This window comes from Lontra canadensis, unplaced genomic scaffold (assembly GCF_010015895.1).
Source record: "Lontra canadensis isolate GAN:19392208 unplaced genomic scaffold, GSC_riverotter_1.0 scaffold16, whole genome shotgun sequence".
In the NCBI taxonomy this organism is placed as follows: Eukaryota; Metazoa; Chordata; class Mammalia; order Carnivora; family Mustelidae; genus Lontra; species Lontra canadensis.
In genome coordinates, this window is record NW_022631010.1 from 4714386 (window position 1) to 4736778 (window position 22393).

General features: G+C 53.6%; 1 protein-coding gene across 2 annotated transcripts in view; it reads right to left on the minus strand.

Annotated features, from left to right (window-relative positions):
• The window catches only part of ANGPT4 (angiopoietin 4), a 41324-nt gene that overhangs the window by 14979 nt on the left and 3952 nt on the right, over window positions 1-22393 (minus strand). For both annotated transcript variants that reach the window (XM_032858997.1, XM_032858998.1), the window contains exons 2-3: window positions 3212-3367; window positions 1628-1749 (exon numbers count right to left, since the gene is read on the minus strand). In XM_032858997.1, the coding sequence (XP_032714888.1) occupies window positions 1628-1749; window positions 3212-3367 (278 nt within the window). The remainder of the gene's footprint in view (window positions 1-1627; window positions 1750-3211; window positions 3368-22393) is intronic.

Here is a 22393-nt window from a genome sequence, read left to right on the forward strand (position 1 = left end):
CCCCAAAATTGGGGACTGGGGATATAAGCGTGGGCGCAGCCATAGGGTGCAACATGATACAATTAGAGAGAAGAATGGACAAGTGTGTCGTGCAATTATGGAACAGTTTTCAGGATATTTGGAAAAAAGAGGTGCAGAGTGGTACGCTCCATTTGGGTTCAAGAAGGGCAACAAAAGGACTATGCGCACGTATTTATTTACATATTCATAGGAAACCTTCAAATGACAGCTTGTAGAATGTCTGCTGTGGGATAGGGATTTTTGTCTATGTGTTCACTTTGTCTAGAACAATGTCTCACATGTGGTAAAGCTCAAAAAATGATTGTTGGTTGAATGCATGGAAGAGGACAAGACACTAGGAAGAGGGGTTACCTCTGCTGTGGACAGGTCTGTGGCCGAGGGATAGGATGGGAGGGAGACATCCTCCTATTTATGAGGTTATGCTGACCCATTCTCCAGACAAGAACAACAAGTCTAGCCAGGGCACAAGGAATTTCCCCTGAGCCCTGAATTCTGCGGCAGGAAGAGAAAAAGTTGGGGGCACACTCGGGTTCTAGAATTTTAGCTGTCTCCATGGGCCAAGTGCTTATTGATGACATCGTCTGTCTTCTGTGACTTCTAGGCACCTGGTGACAATTCAGACTGTCCAAGTCCCTGCTCTCCCCCACCTCGGGGTGAGGGCACAAGAATAAGGAAGTGGACAAGCTATCATTAGCTGCACACAGATCAGAGGGAGCTGGGCGGGCCTGATGGCCTGATCTTGACCCAGCACGTGAGCGACAATGACATCTCCCCTTGCACCCGGGCCGGTGGCTGCTTCAGAGTGTGGATTTTGCCTCCCCTAACACCTTGACCTTGACAGTTTTTCTCCACTCAGCTCGAAACCAAGATAAAATCAGCCTCAGAAGTCCATTTCTCTGCCTTATCTGTACTCCATGACTTTTTTATTCTTTGTAATTTGCAGGGTGTTCCCCTCAAGTGTATTTGCTTACAAATGCTGAGACACTCTCTTCTCTGCCTGTGTAGGCGAGAGGCCGGCAATGTGGTTGCTTCTGGGAAAGGCAACCAGTGGATAAGATCAGATTTACTTATTTACAAGCAAGTAAATAAAAATTTACAGGGTGAATTGCACAGCATATAAACTAAACTGTAGCTCAATAGAACTGTTAAAAATTTATAAAATAAAGGAACAAAGAAGGAAAGGAGAAAAAAAAAAAAGAATGGAGAAAGAATCAGGGTGTCCCGAATTCCCGGGGGAAATATCTGTCTCCTGTCTCCACCCAGGGGTGCCTGTCTGACTCCCAGCCCCGCCCCAGGGCCCACCTTCATTCCCAGCTTGAGTCTGGAGTCTAGCCCTGGTTTCAGTCCTTATCCCAGCTCTGGCTCCAGCCTGAGACCCCCCTGTAAATGGTCCTTCACTTCAGTCCTAACCCAGGCCCCCAGCTCTGACCCCAGCCCTGGGCCCAGACACTAGCCCCCAGTCCAATTTCCAACCCTGGCCCCAGCCTCAGCCCAGCCCTGGCTCTGGTGCCCCCCAGCCCTGCCCCATCCTGAGTCCCAGCCAACCTGGATCCCAGGCTGGCCCTCACCCCCAGGCCTGGCCTGGTGCCAGGGCACTAGCACCCACCTGTTGCGGCCATGCAGCCTGTGGAGCTCATGGCCCTGCAAAAGTAGCTGTTTCTCCAGCTTGTTGGTGGACAGTGAGGTCTCCAGTAGCTGGATCTCCATTCGGGATGTCTGGTTCAGGACCTGTCCCAGCAAACAGGAAGGGGAAGGGGGCGACGAAGCAGACCCTGCAGGAGCCCTGATTGGCAGCCGCCCCCCTCTCTGGGGGCTCTGCCATTCTAGAAAGGTGCTGATCTATTTCCCTCCTCCTAGCAGTTAGATCCTATAGTCGTTCATTCATTTATCCCTTCCTTTCTTCACTCATTCACAGGCCCTTGCTGAGTTTATGGTCTGTTTCTTGACAGCAGTTCCATTTTTCCTGATGCTCAGGCTCCAGGAGGAGTCCCCCTTGACCACCCCCCATCCTACCCCATCTGATCTTGTCAGATTCAGCTTCCACTCCCCTCCCATGGCCCATACCCTGCTCTTGGCCTCTGTCATCTCTTGCCCTGTGTCCTGTGCCACCCTCCTCAAGGGCTCCCTGTCCCCGCCCTTGTCCCCTACACTCCTTCCTCTGCTGAGCAGCCCCAGGCATCCTTTTAAAATGTGGCCCATCTGCTCAGAATCTTCCTGTGGCTCCCACAGCACGTAGTGGAAAAGTCCCAGTCCTCGCCATGGCCTGCAACGTCCTGCGATGTTCTCTGCCCCAGTGGCTCTGTGAACCCTTGCCCACCCTCTCCCCTGGTTGCTTCAGCTACACTGACCTCCTCGATGTTCCTGGAGCTTGCCAGCACGGTCCTGCTGCTGGACCTTTGCACATGCTGTTCTCCCTGTTTCTGGAAGGCCCTCCTGGTGAGCCTGGCTCTGATCCTGCCTCCTCAGAGGTGTCTTCACTGCCTAAACTTGCAGGCCCTCCCTTTACCACTCCTAGCACACACTCCCTCCCTCTGTCCATGCCGGTTTCTCCTGAGACTCTCACCCTCTCCCATATACAGGGGGTTTATCATGTTCATTCTCCTGGGGGTCATTAGAAAGGAGATGCTTGAGGGTAGGGGTGCATACCTGTTTCATTTACTGCTCTAAACTAGAACCAGGCACCTCCCGCCGTGCCTGGCACACAGTAGGGTTTCAATGGACATGTGCCTATTTGTCATTCAGTCCTTTTGTCCATTCCTTTACTCGCCTTCCTCTTTATACGTTTGTTCCCTCCCTCCCCTTCTGTCGCTCCCACTGCCTCCCATCTCAGAGCTGCTGTCCCCATGAGGTTGAATGAATTCTTCACGATCCATCTTTCCCTGGAGCTCTCAGAGCCCCCTGAGTGCTGCTACCCTCTCTCATGCCAGTGCCCAGCACAGATGCCGAGTCACTGGAGTCACAGAGGCAGAACACCCAAGCCCAGGGCCCGCCCCCAGGGGCACTGCCTGGTGGTCAGAGTGATTCATGATGGGGGTCATCGGGGAAGGGCCCCGGGGTGCTACAGGCCCAGAGGAGGCCCAGACTTTATCCAGGGACAGAGGTCAAGGCCAGATGGTCCAGGCTGTAAGTCAGCCAGGCTGGCCACAGCCCTTCCCCCCACCCACCAATGCCACAGACTTGGCCTCCGTACCTGAGCCTCCACGTCAGTCAGCTTGCGGGTCTGGGCGGTGGTCTGGTTCAAGAGGCTGGTGCCTAGCTCCAGCATGGTGGCCGTCTGGTTCTGGACCATGTGCTGTTGGACCTGGGCCAGCTCTGACCTCAAGTTCATCTGGATGTACCTTTCTAGCTGTGGGGAGACCGTGGACTGGGGTCATGTGTAGGGGTTGGAGGAAGGCTCCTGTCCCTTCCTGTGCCTTCATGAAGGACATAGAGCAACGAGCACAGGCCTTCCTGTCGGGCGAGGCCACCATTACCTCTCACCTGGACTGTTCGAGTAGCTTCCTCCCTGGCTTCTCTGCCTCCATCCTTGTCCCATGTACAATCCATCCTCTACTCAGCAGTCAGAGGGAACTTATTAAACTTAAGTCAAATAAAATTCCTCCTCTGCTAGAAAGAAACCCTCCCAGGATTCCTATCTTAGAAGAAAAGCCAAATTCTTCCCTCCATGACCTAGCCTTCTGCTCCCACTCTGATTTCTTCTCCCAGTCCTCTCCCACACTCTGCGCCAGATGCACTGGCATCTGCCGTATCCCTCCAACACGGCAAGCAGACACCTACCTCAGGGCCTTTGCACATCCTGTTCCCTCTGCCTGGAAACTCCCTCCTTCCCACCTCCATCTAAATGGCTCACTCCCTCATGTCATTTCAGGTCTCTTCTTACCACTTTTCACTCCTCGAGTTTATATTACATATTTATTGTTTGTTTTACCACTGGAATGTCAATTCTATGAAGACAGAGACTAGGTCTTACCCCTTTATCTCTGTATCTAGCACAATGCTTAGTGCTCAGTGGATACTCAATACATACATATTCAATGAATCGATGGAAAAAGGGGAGCAGCAAGGGTCGGAGAATAGCCCCCAGTGTCATGTCCATTATAAGAGTTTGCAGGTCTGTCCACCCAGCTGGACTTTGTATTTTCCGGCCCCCTCCAACTGCCAAACAGACTGAACCGGACAGTCTCCAACGGTTCTCTCAGCTCGGTTGTTCTGGGATCCCACGAACTAACATTCATATCTTTGACAGGGTTGCTCTCTTTCCCAAGGGCAGTTGAAACTTGTCTGGCATGAGACCAGGATCAAGTTGCAAAGGTGAACAGAGTGTTCTCAGGGATCTGCGCCTACAGGCAGAGAGCGGGTGCCCCTCCTCCACTCCCTCTCCATTCTGCACACACACTGGCCTCCAGCCATCACCACCCCCACCCCAGCCCTGGCTCCTTCCCTTGCCCTCTTGCTCAGTCTTCCAGGAGGTCTGACAGACAAGGCAGCTCCCAGGGTCCCTGGGAAGACCGGCGCTCCCCAGGGAGAGGTGGTGACCTTGGCTGGGGGGGAGGGCGATGGGGTAGACTCTGGCTGTTTCCTCCTTGGTCTCTTCTCCCCTTTGCCATCCTTTTTTTTTTTTTCCTTTTTAAAAGATTTATTTATTTTAGAGAGAGAGAGAACACGAACGAGTGGGGCAGAGGCAGAGAGAGGGAGCATCTCAAGTGGAGATTCTGTGCTCACTGCGGAGCCTGACATGGGGCTTAAAGTGGGGTTCCATCTCAGGACCTTGACATCACGATCTGAGCCAAAACCGATAGTCAGAGTTTAATGGATTGCGCTACCTGGGCACCCCTCCCTTCTTCTGTCTTAACAGTCTGTTCCTGTCCCTTCCTCCCACCCCTGTTTTTGAAGGAGGGCAACGAGCCCAGATCCTGGAGGGGGCGCATGTGGGTCATGCCGTATTGACTACAGCAGTGGTTCTCAAAGTGGGTACCCTGCCGCAGTGTCCTTGTTAAAAATGCAGATTTCTACCTCTGGCCGTAGACCTCCTGAAACAGAAATTCAGGGGTGGTGCCCAGCCATGCAGGTGAATCTGATGCTCACTCAAGGGTGAGAACTCCCAAGGAGGTAGTCACAAAAGGGACCGAGGACTAGGGAGACTGGCCCATTGGAGCTTCTCAAGTCTTTGTCATGTGGGCCCCTCAGTCCTCCCTTGCACCATCAGCTCCCCACCCCGCTGTCCCAGCCACTCCCATCTAAGAACAAATTCTTGACCCTGCAGTCCCTCCAGCTGTGCTGCAATTTCCTTGGTCCCCTCAAAGGCAAAACTTCTTCAACTTGCCTCCAGTTTCTCACCTGTATCCCTACCTTTGCCTCTAAAAACATTAACAGTATTATTTGGTGTATGGCGCGCATACAAAGAAGCATAAGGAATGATATAATGAGGTTTGTGTATTTACCCCGTTCAAGAAAAAAGTATAACCCATACTGGAGTGCTTGGGCGGCTCAGTGGGCTGAGCAGCTGACCTGACTTTTGGTTTCAGCTCAGGGTGTGGTCTTGGGTCGTGAGACACCCCCAACCCCTGCATCAAGCTCTGCACTCAGCAGGAAGTCTGCTTTTCTCCCTCTCCCTGACCACTCTCTCAAATCAATCAGTCTATATCTATATCTATGTCTCTGTCTATATCTATATCTATATCTATATCTATATCTATATCTATATCTGTATCTATAACCCATCCTGTTGAATCCTGTGTCCAGCCCGCCTCCCCAGCCCTGGGAGCCCCTTCTCTCCTTAACTTGCCTCGTCGTCGTCTTCTCCTAAACAAGGGAGGCCCAGGGACCCTTCCATGTCCTCTTACTCGTCCCCTCAGCAGCACTCAGGGCAGATGGCCACTCCCGAGTTCTGGAAGCACTTTCCAGATGCTCCTTCTCCTATTTGTCCTCCTACCCGTGGTCACCCCCTCTCTGCCTCCTCCTTTAACCAGGTTCCTACATGTCAGGGGGCTCTTGGCCCAGTTCTGTGCCCTTGTCTCTCTGTATGTTCTCTCCCTAGGTCAGAGGTCCTCAGTGGGGACCACAGGGTCTTCAGAGAGAATTCAGGGGGCCCATGACCTTGGGTGAGAAAAAACTCTTTTTTTTGCTAACCTGTAAGGAAAGTTTGTCATTGCCTTCCATTATGAGTGTAGGCCACACATGGCACTATTAGTGGATCCAGCAACTTTCTTACCAATAGAAATCACCAATAGAATCACCAATAGAAATCACTTGCACATCATAGTGCAAGTGTTATAGACCTTTTTTTTTTTTTTTAAATCTTTCACTTATTTATTTGAGAGAGAGAGAGTGAGTGAGCAAGAGTGGTGGCAGGGGAAGCCAGAGGGAGAGGAAGAAGCAGGCTCTCCGCTAAGCAGGGAGCCCGATGCAGGACTCCATCCGAGATCATGACCTGAGCTGAAGGCAGATGCTTAACCGACAGAGCCACCCAGGCGCCCCTGTTACAGCATCTTAAATACTGGTTTTACTCATCGTGACCTGAGAATGATGGACCTTCTCAACCCACCCCCAGACAGCTTTCCCACTAGAGCGCAGGCTTGCTATTTGCTGTTTTGATGACAGTGGCAACATCGCTGGGTGGTCTTGGGTTTTTATTTTACACATTTAAAAGTGTTGCTCTGAAAACTGATCTACTAGCTTCACCCAGGACCAGATGACAAAGAGTTCGGGGCCCCAAATGCATCAGGCCCCACGCTGCAGGTGCTCCTGTTGGTCCTACAACTGTCAAGTGCTGACGGTGCCGCCTCTGCCTCCCACCACCCTTCTCCCCTCCACAGCCGCCAACCTGACATCCTCACATGGGCTTCCAACAAGCGTCTCAGGCAAAAATATCCAACATGGATCCCTTGATTCCTCAGCACTCACTGCCCTGTCTCTGCATCCCCGCTGACTCTCCCTCACTACCCCCATCTTTCCCATCTCTGCAACTGGCCCCAAACCGAGACCTTATCCTTGATGCTTTTCTTTTTCTCATCTGCTGCGCTCCATCCCCTAGGTAGTCCCGACCACTACGATCCCAATGCCAGTTTCAAATCTGCTCTCTTCCCTGGGCCCTGGGCCAGGCTACTGCCGCCAGGTGCGCTCGCCACCATGCCTCTGTCAGCTCCCTGGGATTGCTAATGTGTGGCTGCCAGGGTGCCCAGGGGGGAGAGGGGAGGCAGAGCTATAAGGAGGCTGCTCTCGCTCACTCCCAGGAGTCACAGACCTCCTGGAGCCTGGCTTAAAATGCAGAAAATGCAGACTCCCAGACCCTAAGCAGACAAACAGCAAGTGCGTTCAGGAGATGAGACTCTCACAAATCTCCCCCAAGCCTCTCATTTGCAGATGGACAAACTGAGGCCCAGAAGACTTGCCCAAGGTCACTGTCTGGTGGGCTAGGTTCCCCAACTCCTTGCCCAAGGTTTTTTTCAGGTCTGCAGAGCTGGGTTGGGGACTCAGGGTAGCTTAGGGGTCATCTCAAGTGACAGGAGTTCCCTAAGTACCCTCATTGGACCGCCACTTGTCCTGTGGCTGTGAGTGGCTGGGTGGGACCCAGGCCACCCGCAGCTGGGGCCCATCACCCAATTTGCCATACCCGCCCACCAGCATGGGTCCTGGGATGGGTAATTTGGGCCAGATGGGCCCATTTTGGCCATGCTGGGCTCTGGTGAGTAATGCTGGCCTGCATGGTGGGGACTGGGTCTGGTCCAGGGTTCAGGCACAGGCTGGAAGGATGGGGGAAGGGTCCTAATGAAGGAGCCAGCCCAGGACGAGATCTGCCAAAGTTCCCTCCCCACCCCCACCCCAACCTTGGGATTGGACCTGCCTCTTCCCTGTCACCGTCATGACAGATTCTCAGGGTTGAGATGGAGGACGGGGCCTTGACCTGTGAAGATGATAGGTCCCTGTCCTCCATCTCTCCAGCCTACAAAGAGGCTGATCTCTGGCCTTGGGGCTCCAACCCTCCCCCTTCGCCACAGGTTTTAGTTTGGCTCTATGACATTCCAACTGTGGACCTCTAGTAATTGAGGGCTACAATTCTCTGAGCCTTACTTTATTGATCTGTGACACGGGAACAGGAGCCCTTGCTCCTTGTTGGGTGGGGGGCAGCTGAAAAGGGCCTTGAAGGAAAGGAAAGGAGTTTAGACTCCAGGGGCTGGGTAAGGAAGGAAGGTATTCTGGACAGATCACAGATAGGCATCCCCTCAAGCCTGCTTTTCTCCCACGTTATTTGTACAAAAAAAAGTCTACAACTAGAGAATGGAGAAGCAAACGTCTACAGATAAGTAACCATCCTTGACTCCATTCAGGGAGCTAGCGATGTGCGCAAACAAAAAGGATGAACTACACAGAGTGAAGTAAGCCAGACTCAAAAGCCTACATACTGTAGGACTCCATTGAGGTGACTTCTGGAGAAGTCGGAATCCATGGTGTTGCCAGGAACGGGAGTCTGGGGTTGGGAATTGACTGCAAAAGGTCATAGAAATTTCTGAGGTGTTGGCAGTGTACTGTGTCATGACTGTGGTTTTGGTTGCATGTCTGTAAACATTCGTCATACTCATGAAACCATATGTTAGACGGGTGTGCCTCACCTTGTGACTACACCTTGGTAAAAAATAAACCCACTGAAACAAGATTCTAGAAAATGTCCCATATGAAAGTACGTATTACAACAATAAATACAGTTTTTCAAACGAATCCCTCTGAGTGCCATTTATGTATTCACTCAGGAATTTCTTCAGCACCTATTGTGTGCTTGGCCCTGTGCTAGGGACTAGGAAATCAGGAATGAACAAAATTGGCAACAAAATTCTGATTCCAGCCCACAGTCCCTAAGTCATCGGTTAAATTCCAATAGTGACCAGTGCGCTGAAGGAGATGAGACAGGGCAGTGAGTGAGGTCAGGGTAGAGCTTGGCCGGAATGGCAGGAAACCCCTCACCAGAGCTGAGAGGCTTGCCCACTGTGCCAGATTCAGGAGGAAGGGAGTTCTAGACAGAGGGAAAGGCAAAGGCACAAGCCCTGAGGTGTGAGTGCGTCTCGCATGTTCGAGAATCAGAAAGAAGGTCAATGACGGTGACCTGCCCTGCCTGTCTCTTCCTTGGAAAACGGTGCCTGAGGTTCATATTTGGGGAAAGCATTTTGTCAATGACAGATAAAATCCAATGAGGACAGAGTAGTTAGTTCTTTGTATCTGATGACCCTGGGTTTGAATCAAAGCTCTCAACTTAGAGGCGGTGTGACCTTGGGCAGGTGCCTCTACCTGGCTGGACCTCTTCTCTAGAATGAGGGTAATCATAGCTCCTATCACTGGGTTGTGGGGAGGAGGAGGATTCCTGACACGACCTACCTAAAGGGCCTGGGGTGTGGTTATATAGCCAGCACAGGACAAACTCCGTTATGGCTGTGCCATGGATGACCAGCCAGCTGTTAAAAAGAAGGAGGCTGACCTTCATCGGAGGCTGGTCTAAAAAGAAGTCCCAGTTATACTCTTGAGTGAAAAGAGCAAGATGCAGAACATTTCCCACAGTGGGCCTGCTAATCTCTAACTGAACTGAGCTCCGCCCACGGGGAAGACTATGGGCCACAGATTGCTACCGTGGTGGTACCGATGCCCATGACTTTGTCACCAGGAGACATCCCAGACATCCCTGTGTCTCACCACAGTGACTGCGGACATACAGGACATCCTGTTTACATGCATCATGACTGCAAAATGATGGAAAGTACTAGATTGTCAGATTTTGTTATTTACTGTATTAACACAGGAGCCATAGGTGTCGGTATTGCAAATCTGTTTAAAAAGTATTGGAATACCTATCTCTCAAGGCAATGTGTTTCCTCTGTCAATCTATGCATTTAATTTTACATTTGAAAAAAATCTGCTTCTGGACTTCAAAGTCCAGAGCTTTGCCAGATGCCAGAGAGGCCCAGGGCACGGGGAAGATGAACACAGATGTCCTCACTGGTGCCCCCTCAGTGGAGCACGCGTCCCAGAGTGTGGGTGGAGCTCGGCCCCCCTTGGCTTCTGGAGCCTCAGAGGGTGTCTGGCAATTCGTAGCTCCATGGATGATCGTTTATTTGAATGAATGAATGGATTGAACACCTCCCCTCCTGGAGGAAATGGCTTTGAAAGAAATACCACTGCATGGCTCTGTGGGGCAGTCTCTGGGAAACAGAACAATGGGTAAGGACGGAATCGCACTTAAAAAAAAAATTAAAAATTAAAATTAAATTAAATCCCTGCCCGAGCTGCCTCATGGCTTGTTCCTTCTGGCCTTTGTGCCAGGAAGCCAGTAAGGGAGAGCCCACCATCATTACCCCCACTGGCCAGAGCTGCTCTGGAATGGGCGGCTGGGGTCCCCCACAACCTTTGTGGGACCCTTTGGAAGTCAAGGCCATCTCTGTACGGTGTCTAGCTCTGAGTCACTGTGGGTGGGATCTCATAGGAGGGTGTGGGACTGGCCCCCTGGGGTGGGAAGGACACTGGAGGAGAATGAGGCCTCGTAGCAACCCCTCCAGAGGCTGGCGAGGCTTCTAGCATCAGAACTCTAGGCTCTGGGTGTGAATCCCAACTGCTCCACACACTGGCGATAGGAACTGAGTGGAATGTCTTCCCTCTGAGTCTCGATTTCCTTATCTGTCAGATGGGAAATGGGGGAACCAAGAAACCCCCTTTTGGGATTAGCGTGAAGGCTAAACGAGACCCCTGGACAAAGAACCTGAAGGTGTCTGGCCTGTAGCAGATGCTCCCTGCATCTCCCCTTAGGAGACTCTGGAACCTTCAACTTCCATTAACCGACTTCTTTTCCACAGACCTGGAGAAAGCCTCTGTTTATATCTAGCTTTGAGGCCTCCTGGCTGTGTGGTCTCTCAGAGTCTCAGTTTCCTCAGCTGTAAAATGGACACAGTAGTGGGGCCTATCACATGAGATTGGAGGGGAGGGGTTCAGCGAGCCCGTGCCTGGTGCGTGCCGGGTGCACAGTGACTTTAGCTGTTACTGTTGTTGTCATCGTGGGGGCTTGGCACCCCTCCACCTGCAGCACCCCAGGAAGGCTGGAGCCTCTGTCCTTATGAAGAACATATGTCTCAGCCTCTGGTCCTTTTGTCCTTGGCTGGTGGGACTTTGCCAGGAGTGAGAGTGGGGACAGGAGTTGGGGTCCCTTGGGGGATGGTAGTTGTCCTGGTAACTCATTATGGCACCCCATGATTGCCAGTTGTGCTTGGGCACCTTAGAAATAGCCTCTCGTCCCCCTGCATGGGGCCTCTGCTATTGACCCCATTTTATGGATGAGCAAATGAAGGCTCACTTCCCTGAGGTCACCTGTCAAGCTAGCAGATCTTGGATCCAGCAGATCCAGATCTGCTGATTCTGGAGGCCAAGAGGTCAGGTCCAGTGGGCACAGGATGTTTGGGGCAGGAGCTAAGCAGGTAGAAGCCGTGTCCCCCTTACCTGATGCAGGAGTGGGGTGTAGCCCCTTTGTGTAGGGAGCACAAAGGACAAGTGAGCCAGGTGACCCCTGATGTTGGCTTCTGCATGTCGCCTGAGTTTCTGGGTCCTCTGCTCAGGCTTATGCCTGAGTCAGATCAAAAGAGAACCAGGGGCTTCCAAGAGCTGGGGTGTCTGTTAAGGTACAGAAAGGCCAGGAATTCACCCCAAAACATCCCCTGTGAAACTTCAGGGAGGCAGCGGGGAGCACGGTTTCTCGTCTCAGCTCCCCAGCTCTGAGCTACGTGACTTTGGTCAAATGATTTCATCTCTGAGCAAATGCCATCCTTGCCCTGGCTCAGGCCCAAACTCTTTGAGCCCTTCTTCACTCCTCCTCCCCCAAGCCTACATCCGATCTGTGGTCCCTACTCTACAATCATGTGCAGAAACTGACCACTTTCCCCAGCCCCACCACCTCTACCCGCACCCGGCCTCCACCACCTCCTGTGTGGCTTCCCAGCCTCGCCACCCCAAACTGCTGTTCGTGCCCCCCAGCCCCCAGTCTATGCCCCAACCAGCAGCCAGAGAGAGCGCAGCACACCTAAGCCAGGTCATAGCACCTTCTGCTCAAAAGCCTGCCAGGGGAGTCCCACGTTAATAGAGGAAACCATGCTTCTTTGCAAATTCCTTTCCAGGAGGAAAAAAAAAAAAAAGTCTGTGCTTTGGAAAGGGGCAAAACTACCCCAAAGAGCAGGATCTGAACTGGGCTGCATTGGAGGTGAGGGTAGGGGGAATTAGGGTCAAGCCAGCCAGGCTGAACCCAGGCCCAAGGTACAGGGTAGGGGAGATGAGAGTCTGGCCTGATGATAAAGAGGAAAGCAGCACCACCCCCACCCCCACCCCCACCCCCACCAACCAGAGAGCTGAGCCCAGGCAGGAGGGATATAGGAATTTGAAAGACCTGCAGGGACCACACAGCCAGCTCTATTTCCCATGTGGGGAAACCGAAGCCCTGATCAGGAAAGTACTTTATAGGAGGCTGCACACAGGAGCTAATGGCCCAAGGTAGCCAGACCCATGAAAATCTGGAAGAACAGAACTTTGATATCTGTGTGTGTGTGTGTTTCAATTTAAATGTGTATTTTTATAATTTTAATTTTTTTTTCTTTTTTGGGGGCGGGAATGGGTGATATGAGCACATTGTCAGAAGTCCAAGAACTCAAAGGACTGGAAGGCTAACGCCTCTTGCAGCCCTGCCCTGGTTCCCCTCCCACAGGACACTGAAGGATGTGCGGGGCTCACTTCCAGGGAGACTCCATGTCCATGCTGGTGCCCCCAGCAAGCGCGCTCACATCTCCTGCACTTCGGGCTCCTAAAGCTTCTGCACCCCCTTCTGCACCTGCCACTTCTCTCTGAGAACACGGTGTGGAGCCTGCATCCAGAGCCATCCAGACAGCCCTGCCTCATGGCTTTAACAGCTTCATGGCCCTCCATCCGCGGCCACCGCTATTTGTGCAACTGGTCCCTGACAGCTGCGGTCATCTCCAGGCTTTTGCCATCACACCGGGGCTGCTGGGAGCATCCTTACCCATAGGTCACCTAGCTCTCCTGCACCGCTGTGTCAGGCATGAGGTCTTTGATGCAGAACTGCCAAGTTCAAGGGCATGGACACTTGTGATGTGAACAAACGGCCCTTGGCAGAGGTCCTGTCTGCAGTTTCCACACTCGTATCGGAGGAGGAGGGGCCCTGGGACTGCGGCAGGGGCCACAGGAGCTAGAGTGTTGCCCGACGGAGTCCTCGAGACACACATCCACAGTCCCGAGCTCAGGAGCACCCTGTCAGCCTCCTTCTGACCCTTGGGTCTCCCCCCAAATGTCACCACTCTGGAGACAGGTTCCCTGGCTACCCCATCAAAGGTAAACACGGAGTCCCCTCTCCCTCCTCCTCCCACTGCAGCCGCCTGGTTTCTTCACGGCACTCCACACATCTGAGATCACGGCCGGGATCTCCTCGCTGTCCATTTTCTCCCCGGGAATACCAGCCCCAGGCACGCATGACTGCCATGGTCACGGCCACATCCTCTGGGCTCAACCTGTCCCAGGCCCCCGAGAGGCACTTAGTAAATATTTGTTGAAAGGATGAATAGTTGGTGTTATTTCAGGAGTGGCAGATTTCCACGGAATAATTGGCTGCTGGAAATCAGTTTGGAGACACCTGGAGAGAGGAGGACCGACAGGGGCAGAAACGCTGGCAAGGCTGCTGTGGGCTCAACAGCTGGAGCTCGGGGAGGTCCCCAGCAAGGCAGGGAGCCAGCCGGGGTTGCCTTCAGGAGGCACATTCTAGAAATGACGTGACACTCATTCATCTGTTCAACAGATTTGCTCAGATGTGCCAGGACCGGTGCATGGACGCTGGGGAGAGTGAAGAGACCCGAGTAGGCCTTGTTCCCGCTTGAGGGGTGGGCTGGGCTCTGCCCTGCAGCTAGGCACCTCGGAAGGCCATCGGGTCTCCAAAGCGCTAGGTGGGTGCGGGCCTGGCCTTGAGGGCCTGACACATAGAGCCTCTCTTGTCCTTGGCTCTCTCATGATCCCCATTTTATAGGTGAGGAAAAGAAGCAGGAGAAGATGAGCCCATCGCCCGTGTCACACAGCCTCTGAGCGGCAGAGGTGAGTCAGAACGCGGGCCTGCAGCTGTGGAGAGCACAACCTTCACTGCTCAGGGGGCACCTGGAGGCAGCCAGACTCCAAGACTCCAGGCTCCAAGGGTCCCACCTCCTGGTACGTGGGCCAGGCGCCGTGGGTCCCTCACTGGGCCAGGACTGGCCGAGATGACCATGGCACCTTGTAGGAATGTCTGAGTGAGGCTTTCTGCTTTGCACCCTTTTGGGCCTCTGGTTTGCGGGGGGCTACTGGCCGCCTTGTCCTGAGGACCCGCCAGCAGCCCGTCTGCAGGAGTGGAGCCTCCCCACCCCCACCCCGCGGGCTGGCACCCACCTACAAGCCCTGGGAGGGGGCCGCCCAGAGCCTGGTCCTCCAGCCCCAGGGGTGTCTCCAGAGGACCCCAGCCCTGGCTGGCATGAGTACAGCTCATGAAGAAAACTTCTGTCAGAGCTACCTTGTCAAGCTGCGCCTGAATTCCGGACTCTCAGAAACCGAGGGATCGTAACTCTGTGTGGTTCTTTTAAGCTGTGACATGTTTGAGGGGAATGTGTTGTGCCACAGTAGTGAAGGAACGCGCTACTTTTGCCGTGGTCGCCAGAGTCAGACCCTCTTGTTCCCAGGTGCTGCCCCTACCAGGCTGGGTGCGTCACGCCCCTGCCCCGTTGTCCCTATGACTCAGTTTCCTCATTTTTGCAACAAGGCTGACTTTGTGGCTCTGAGCCTGATGGCCAAGGGTTGGCTCTTCCTCCTCTGCCTTGCTCCAGCCCCCTCCCTTTCCCCTTGGGGCCTACACAGGCCCTGACCCTGCGGTTCTGAGCCGCCAGGACCAGCCCTCCTGGCTGCTTTCCCCTCCGTTGCTCTTCTTCTGGGCCAGGGCTCAGAGAGTGCTGAGCAAGTGGGCAGGGGGCCAGAGGTGGAGTATGTCAGTGACCAGTGGGCTGTTGTGGAGGGAGGCGCTGTTCAGCCCAGCCCACGATTCCCGGCATAGGCCGGCCTTCTCCAAACTTCGCGCTGCAGCCCTGAGTCTAGCGGGGACCTGGAGCACCGAGTCAGGCACTGGTCCAGTCACAGTTTTGCCATTTCGTTTCTGTGCCAGTGACGGAGCTTCTCTGGGCCTCAGTGGCCTTGTCAGAAAATGAGGCTCATTGTTTCCACTTGGCAGACGGGCCAGTGGAATAAAGGCGGCCAGTGCTAGAATCTGCGCCCAACAGGGGCTGGGTTTCTTTCATCTTGTTCACTGGTGTAGCCCGGGACCTAGTGCGGAGCCTGGAACGTGGAGGGGTTTACCAATATCTGTCGAATATTCGTGGCTGTCCCGCTCTCGGAGCCTCACGTCGAATGAAGTGCGTGTCTGTGTGTCTCTGTGTGTGTGTCTTTGGGCTGCCCAGTGTCTGTTCAAGTAAAGAAGCCACAGGGAGAAGAGAAGGGGAGTGGGGAAGGGAGAGCAGGGGGAGGGGAAGCTAGGCCTACATTTGCTGTCTGAAGTTGGGGTGCTTCTCAGAAAATGGAAACAGGCTGCTGGGTCCATTGGCCTTCCAAGGCTCCACTCACCTTTTGTAGTTGTCTGAGTCTCAACCTTGATCTTGGAAGGTTTGTCTAAAAGGGGGCCCATTAGATGAGTCCTCCTTATTCTCTCTTGTGCAGAGATTGAGAATTTAATTGGGAGAAAGTGAAGAAGCACATTTCTCCTAATTGCTCACCTCGCTGCCACCTGGGGACCAGCCTCTACATAGGAAGGGGTAGTGTGTCCATTTTGCTTGGCAAATGTGTGCTCAGCACATAGTATGTGCTGGGCACTGTTCTAGCCACTGTGCTTATTAGATCTTTGTCCCCACTCTCTGTGCTATCAGCCCAGTTTACGGATGAGCCCCAGTGTGGTTAAGCAACTTGTCCAAGGTCAGGCAGCTTGTCATGGGCAAACCCGGGCTGTCTGGGAGCAGGTCGACCAGGTCACACTTCTGCAAAGTCTCCTTGACTGAAGTGATCATTTGGCAGCACCCTCCCTACCTGCCTCCCAACCCAGCTCTACCTTGGGGAATCGAGCCAAGCAGGTTCTAGAAAGAGGGAGGCCTTGCTGAGGTGCCTCGTCATGTGGCCCCAGGCTTTCCTGCAGCAAAACTCTGGTGTGTGACTGTTCTTGTCTGATTCCTAGCAGCCTGGTAGGTTCAGATCTGAATCCAGTGGCTGAGCTCTTGCCACTCACCTGTCTTGCATCTTTGGTGTCTGAGGCTGACCCTGAAAACAGGGTGATGGAGGAGGGATCAGGGAGGAGCAGGTCCAGAAGTCTGTAGCTCATTACAAAGCAACTTTGCAGAGCAACCCTCACTAGGCACAGGGCAGAAAAGTGCCCAGCACCCAAAATCCCTGAGAGCAGGATCGGGCCCAGGGAGGTGTGGTCTGGCCCCTGATGAGCACTCCAGTCTCAGCTTGACCACACATCTCCTGGCTCTCTATGATTTAGCCACAAGGAATTCTTTTCCCTTCCTCTAAATCACTTGTTCATTCCACCCCAGGGCCTTTGCACTGGGTATTCCCTGTGCCTGGAATGCTTTTCCTTTCTCTTCCTCTTTCCCTTCCTTTCTTCAGTTCTGTCCTTCCTCCTGGAGCCCTTCCTCCATCAATGTCGGGTCCCCCATTATCTACTCCTAGAGCAGGTGAGGTCTTCCTCACAGCGTGTATCATGGGTGATCATTACACATGAGAGATTACTAGGTTGGTGTCTCTCCTGCTGCCGCAGAGGGGAGGGATTGAGTCTCCCTTGCTTACTGCGGGATCTGCATCCCCGGCACAGTGCCTAACAATGCAAGCTCTTAATAAACCTCTGTGGAAGGGGTTTCTATCTGTGGATTGAGTGGATGGAGAAAGAACATCTTCACCTGTGTGAAAGCATGCCTGCACATGAGCCCAGAACTTAGTAAGTGTAAGGACGCATTAATTTTTCATGAGGTTTGTGACATGCAGTGTGTCATGTTGCTATAGGGAAGGAGGGACAAGGTGCCCTCAGCTGGGTGTCAGGAGCCCTGAGTTCTGATCTAACCCCTGTCACTGACCTCAGGGTGAGGATAGTTGAGTCACTCCCCATGCCCAGGGGCAGTGTCCTCATCTGTAAAATGGGGGGCCTAGAGAGGCCATCCATGGTGTTTATGTGTGAGGTCTGGACCTTGCTTGGGTTCAAATCCACCTCTTTCCCTTCCTAGCTATGTGAACTCTCTGGGCCTCAGTGTCCCCTTAATTAAAGTGGATCGTGGGCGCCTGGATGGCTCAGTCATTAAGCGTCTGCCTTTGGCTCAGGTCATGATCCCAGGGTCCCAAGATCAAGCCCCAAGTCGGGCTCCCTGCTCAGCAGGAAGTCTGCTCTCCCTTTCCCAATCCCCCTGCTTTTGTTCCCTCTTTCGCTGTGTCTCTCTCTGTCAAATAAATAAAATCTAAAAAAAAATATATATATATATATATATATATATGTATAAATATTAAAAAAAAATCAAGGGGGATTGTAACCATCCTTAGCGTTGAGGATGTTGTGATGTTTAATGGATCAATCTTTGTGTCACACGATAGGCAGCCAGTGCCTGGCACAGAGGAAGTCTGTGGCCATCACGCACCCCGGAAAGGAGGAGAAACTTCCCTGACAGCTGAAGCTGCATCAGGTTCATGCCCGGACCTTGGCATGTGCTGGGCATCTGGGCCTTGTGGTAAACCCAGACAGGAGCGTACCACCGCTCCCAGTTTACAGCTGGAAAGACTGAAGCTCAGGCCTTTCCCACATTTGCAGAGTTACACATCTCACAGATGCGAGGTTGAGTGGGCAAAAGTGAGTTGTAGAAAGATCTAGATTGTGCGACACCATTTATAGAGGAAACAAATATTATACATTGGTTAGGGAGAGCAAGCCATAGCGTAAGAGGTGACTGACACTGAATTCACAGTGGCTCTCTCTGATCGGAAAGAAAGAGGGACAGGGGCAGGAGCTGAGAGGCATCGGGAAGCTTTTACTTCTTAAGCTGGGTTGTGGGAACGAGAGCTTTATCTGATTTTTCTATCTTTTTGTACTTCTAAAACATTTCTGTGGATATTTGACAAGTAGAGAATACACTGAAAGGGAATTAATTGGGAGGTGACCAGGGAATTGGGATGACAGGTGATTTTTTTCCTTCTGTGTCTTACCCGGCCCTGCACATGTGTTAACTCATGTAATCACGATACCCTGCAAAGTGGCTTCTATTAGCTCCCCCCAATTCACAGATCAGGAAACTGAGGCACAGAAGAGGCAAAGTGATCGCGAACACACAGCCAACAAGCAGTGGAGCAGCTGGGGTTCAAACTGTGTGGGTGGGAGGGGAGGAGGCTCCAAGGTCCACACTCTGTCTACCTCTGTGGGATTTAGTGTGGGCTCTGGCCAAGGATGGGGGATACCATGGTGTTCTGGGTCCCCTTGGCTTTCAAGAGCTGCTGAGCCTTGCAGAGATGCTTACCAAATCTTCTCTGGTACAGAGCCTTCCAGAAGCCCTCCGTGGTTAAGAGGCTCATGGGGAAGGGAAAAATCTAGCATCGGTGAGTTTCTCTCGGGTGACCAAGGTTCTCTCTGTTCTGCAGACCCCAGCTGGGTATCCGGGGACCAGGCCGCAACGGATATTTCTGATTTATTAGCCAGGAAACTGGTCTTAGTGCCCAGAGTGTGGGTTCAGGCAGCAGACAGCTCGAGGGTTAGATCTGACCTCCTCCTTGCTGGCCATGTGACCTGAGGCAAGCCCCCGAACCTCTGGGTGCCTCAGTTTCCTCATCTGTGAAGGGGCAAAAGTCTTGTTTCAGAGGCTCGCTGTGAGACTCCAACGCAGGAACTCTCACGAGGCACGTAGTACAGTGTGTGGCACACGGTAAATGCTCAGTGAACCATGGGCTTGAATTCTGTTCTCTTTCTTTTGTCTTGTGCGCTCTCCAGGAGGCAGTGAGTGTTTTGATTTCCACTTTACAGGGACCAAGTGATGCTGGTGGCTTCCCCAGGGTCCCACAGCTGGTCAGTGGCCCCACTGGGACATGACCACCCCCACCCCCACCCCCAGCTCTGGGTCCATTCCAGGCATTTCAGAGCTGACTCTGAGGTTAAGCAAACGCTCCAAGGCCAGAGGTGCAGACGTAGAGGCTGACCTGGGGCCTATCTTCTCACATTTCCTGCCCTAGTTGACAATGGGGGAGAGGGTCTGTGTGTGTCCCAGCCCAGCTGAGCTGTTGAGCCCCAGAGGAGAGAGCCAGAAACGCACAGCCCTGCCCCCATTGGATGGCCTGGCCCAGGAGCTTGAACAAATAAACCTGTCCCTCGATGGGAGGAAGCTGCTTGGGGGGCCGCTGCCCCTGTCGTGCCCTCAGTCATCCCTAGGCCAAGGGCATCTGTGCCAGCCATTTCTAGGTTCCTTTCTTGGAAAAATAACCCCATTTCTCTAAGAAGCAGATGCTGTTCTCTCTCCCTGCCCCCCAGCCCCAAACTGCTTAGAAAGCAGCCAGCGGTGAGGTTAGGAAACCAAACCCCAAGACATTCTGTTCGGCAACTGAGATTCATTTCTTGTTTGGATAACCAAAGGCCGAAAATGCCAAGAATTTACGGGCAGCCTGGGGAGGCTGGGGCAGCTGGGAGTCCTGGGCCAGTTTGGGAGGGTCTTGGGCTGGGCCAGAAACCCACGCTGCGCTCTGTTGGATGTGCTTTTGACCCACAGCCAGCCGGGCAGGGCCTTGCAAGCACCGAGCTGAGGTCTGGAGCTCTTCTGAGGTTTGGCGTCAAGGATCTGGAGTGAGTAGCAGAGGCTGGGGGCAGTGCCAGGTTGGGAGGCTGCTGTCCAGCCCCTCTTCCCTCCCCACTTGGCTTTGGTGTGCAGAGAGGGAAGAGAAAGAGGCCCCAGATGAGCACCCTGGCTGAGGGGTGGACACTGGTCATTGCCTTGTGGGTCCTGGGTGTTCTGGGGTGGACAGGGCCTGTGGACACCCAGGAAGGTAGAGATGGGAGGGCTGGCTCATCTAGGGGGGGAGGGAAGGAGGGTCTGAGAGAGAGACAGGGAGAGACCAGTGGCAGAGACACACACAGAGATAGAGGCAATATCAGGGCCAAGGTGAAGGTCTCAGGAGAGAGACCCATGAGAGGCAAAGGGAAACAGAGATAAAAAGGAAGATGCAGAAACACATGAAGAGGTGAGCAGAGAGGGCCCACTGTCACTGGGACCGGGGAGAGAGCAGAAGGCCCCATGGTTTTGGGGTCTGACGTCTGCCCTGCCCCTGGGACTCCAGCAGCTCAGAGGAAGTTGGGCTGCCTTTGTGTCTGGCCTGGGGATTCCCTGCTCTCCTCATCTGTAGAATGGATCCTGCAACGGGAGAAGGCAGAGTGGGGCACTTTCTGGCAGAGACTCGGGTCAACTCAGGGAATGACAGTAACAGGAGGGACCCTTCCCTGAGCACCTGTTGTAGGCAGATGCTTTTCCAGTTCTGCTTCTCTTTGACCCACATCAAACTCTCTTATCACACGGACGAGGCACTGAACACAGGGCCAGCGCAAGGTTGCCCAGGCAGTGGACCCAGGAGGCCCCACCATGCTGCACAGCCTGCTGGGGAAGCCTGCCCATTCCCGCCCCCTCTGGCTCTGTCTGCTCACCCCCTCAACATTCCTGGCTGCAGCTTTCCACCCAGATGAGAGGGTGGAGCAGAGCCAGGAGCTGATGCGAAACCGACCCAGACCACCGAGAGAAGACTCCAGACGTGAGTCATTAGGGCAGAGGTGGTCCAGGGGGAGTGGGGAGGAGGAGGAGAAGAGTAGAAGGAAGAAGTGGAGGGGAGTGAGGAAAAGGGAGAGGGAGTAGCCCCCCACCCCATGCACCCCAAGCACAGGCAGGAGGACACCAGCCAGCTGGCAGGCTCCATGCTGGGACAAGGGAATGAGTGTCAGGGATTCGGGAATTCTGAGGCACTAGGGAACCCCCCCCAATACCATCTTTCGGATCTTGCCTCACTCACTTCCCTGGCACCCTCCAGAGTCAGGAGAAAGGACCTGGAGTTTGGCGTGAGACTCCAGGCTTGCTGTCACTGCAGGTGACTCCGGAAAGTCCCCTTCCCCTGTTTCCTCACCTGTGTACTGGGGTGGGGGTGGGCAGGGGACAGGGGCTGGAGTCAGGGGTATGGGCCGAGCAGGTGCTGGCCACTGGCAGCTGGCAGCAGGGAGGGTCTCTTCTACGTCCACCCTGCTGATTGGAATCTTTTTTTTTTTTTTTTTAAGATTTTATTTAAGAGAGGCAGGCAGAGAGAGAGAGAGAGGAGAAAGCAGGCTCCCCCTAAGCAGAGAGCCCGATGCAGGACTCGATCTGAGGACCCTGAGATCATGACCTGAGCGGAAGGCAGAGGCTTAACCCACTGAGCCACCCAGGTGCCCTGATGATTGGAATCTTGATCTGGGGAGGCCAGACCTCTCCGCTCATCCCAAGTAATCCCTAATGGCGATGGTGATGATGATGATGCTTCTACATTAGCATATTCTGAATCTCATTTTTTTTTCTCTTCTGGGATGTTACCGCAGAAACCAAGCAGAGGCCTTTGGGTTTCAAAGACTCTGAGATAGGCCCAGCCCAAAGGGCACGAAGGGGACATTCAACCAAGAGCAAACACCTGCTTGGACCCCAGCAGAGATCGGGTGGGACCGGGAAGCCCTAGAGGACACCAGCAGGGATGAGCGACATTGCCAGTCCCCAGGTGATTGGGCTGGGGCCCTTGGACTGACTTGTCCGGGGCTGAGCCACCCTCACCCAGCAGTGGCTCGAACTAGTGATGCGGCTGAATGAAATAAGAGCCCATTGATCCTTCCCATCTGGCTGGGTCTTCATGGAGCACACGTTCTGCCTGGGGCAGCAAGCTGAGAGCCGCATGGGAGCCATCTCAGTGGTCCTCCCGGCCATCCCCCAGCATGTTGCCATTTGCTCCATTTTGCAGACGGGGAAACTGAGACTTGCTCATCCACAACCACGTGGAAAGTGTCAGACCAGGATGTGAACTCAGGTCGGCCTGATTTCAACACTGGCATTCTCTGCTCCATGGACATCTAGAGAGGACATTGTACTTCAGGCTGAAGAGGTGGCCTAGGGGCACCTGACCTGAGAGCCTCTGGTCTAAATTCATCCTTCGGCTCAGTCCATGTTGCCTGAGCACCAGGCACCCAGGGGAATCAAAGAGGGATGAGTGGGTGATGATCGGAGTAGAGAAGCCAGTGGGGAGGTGACAAGGCCTGCGTGGGGTGGCA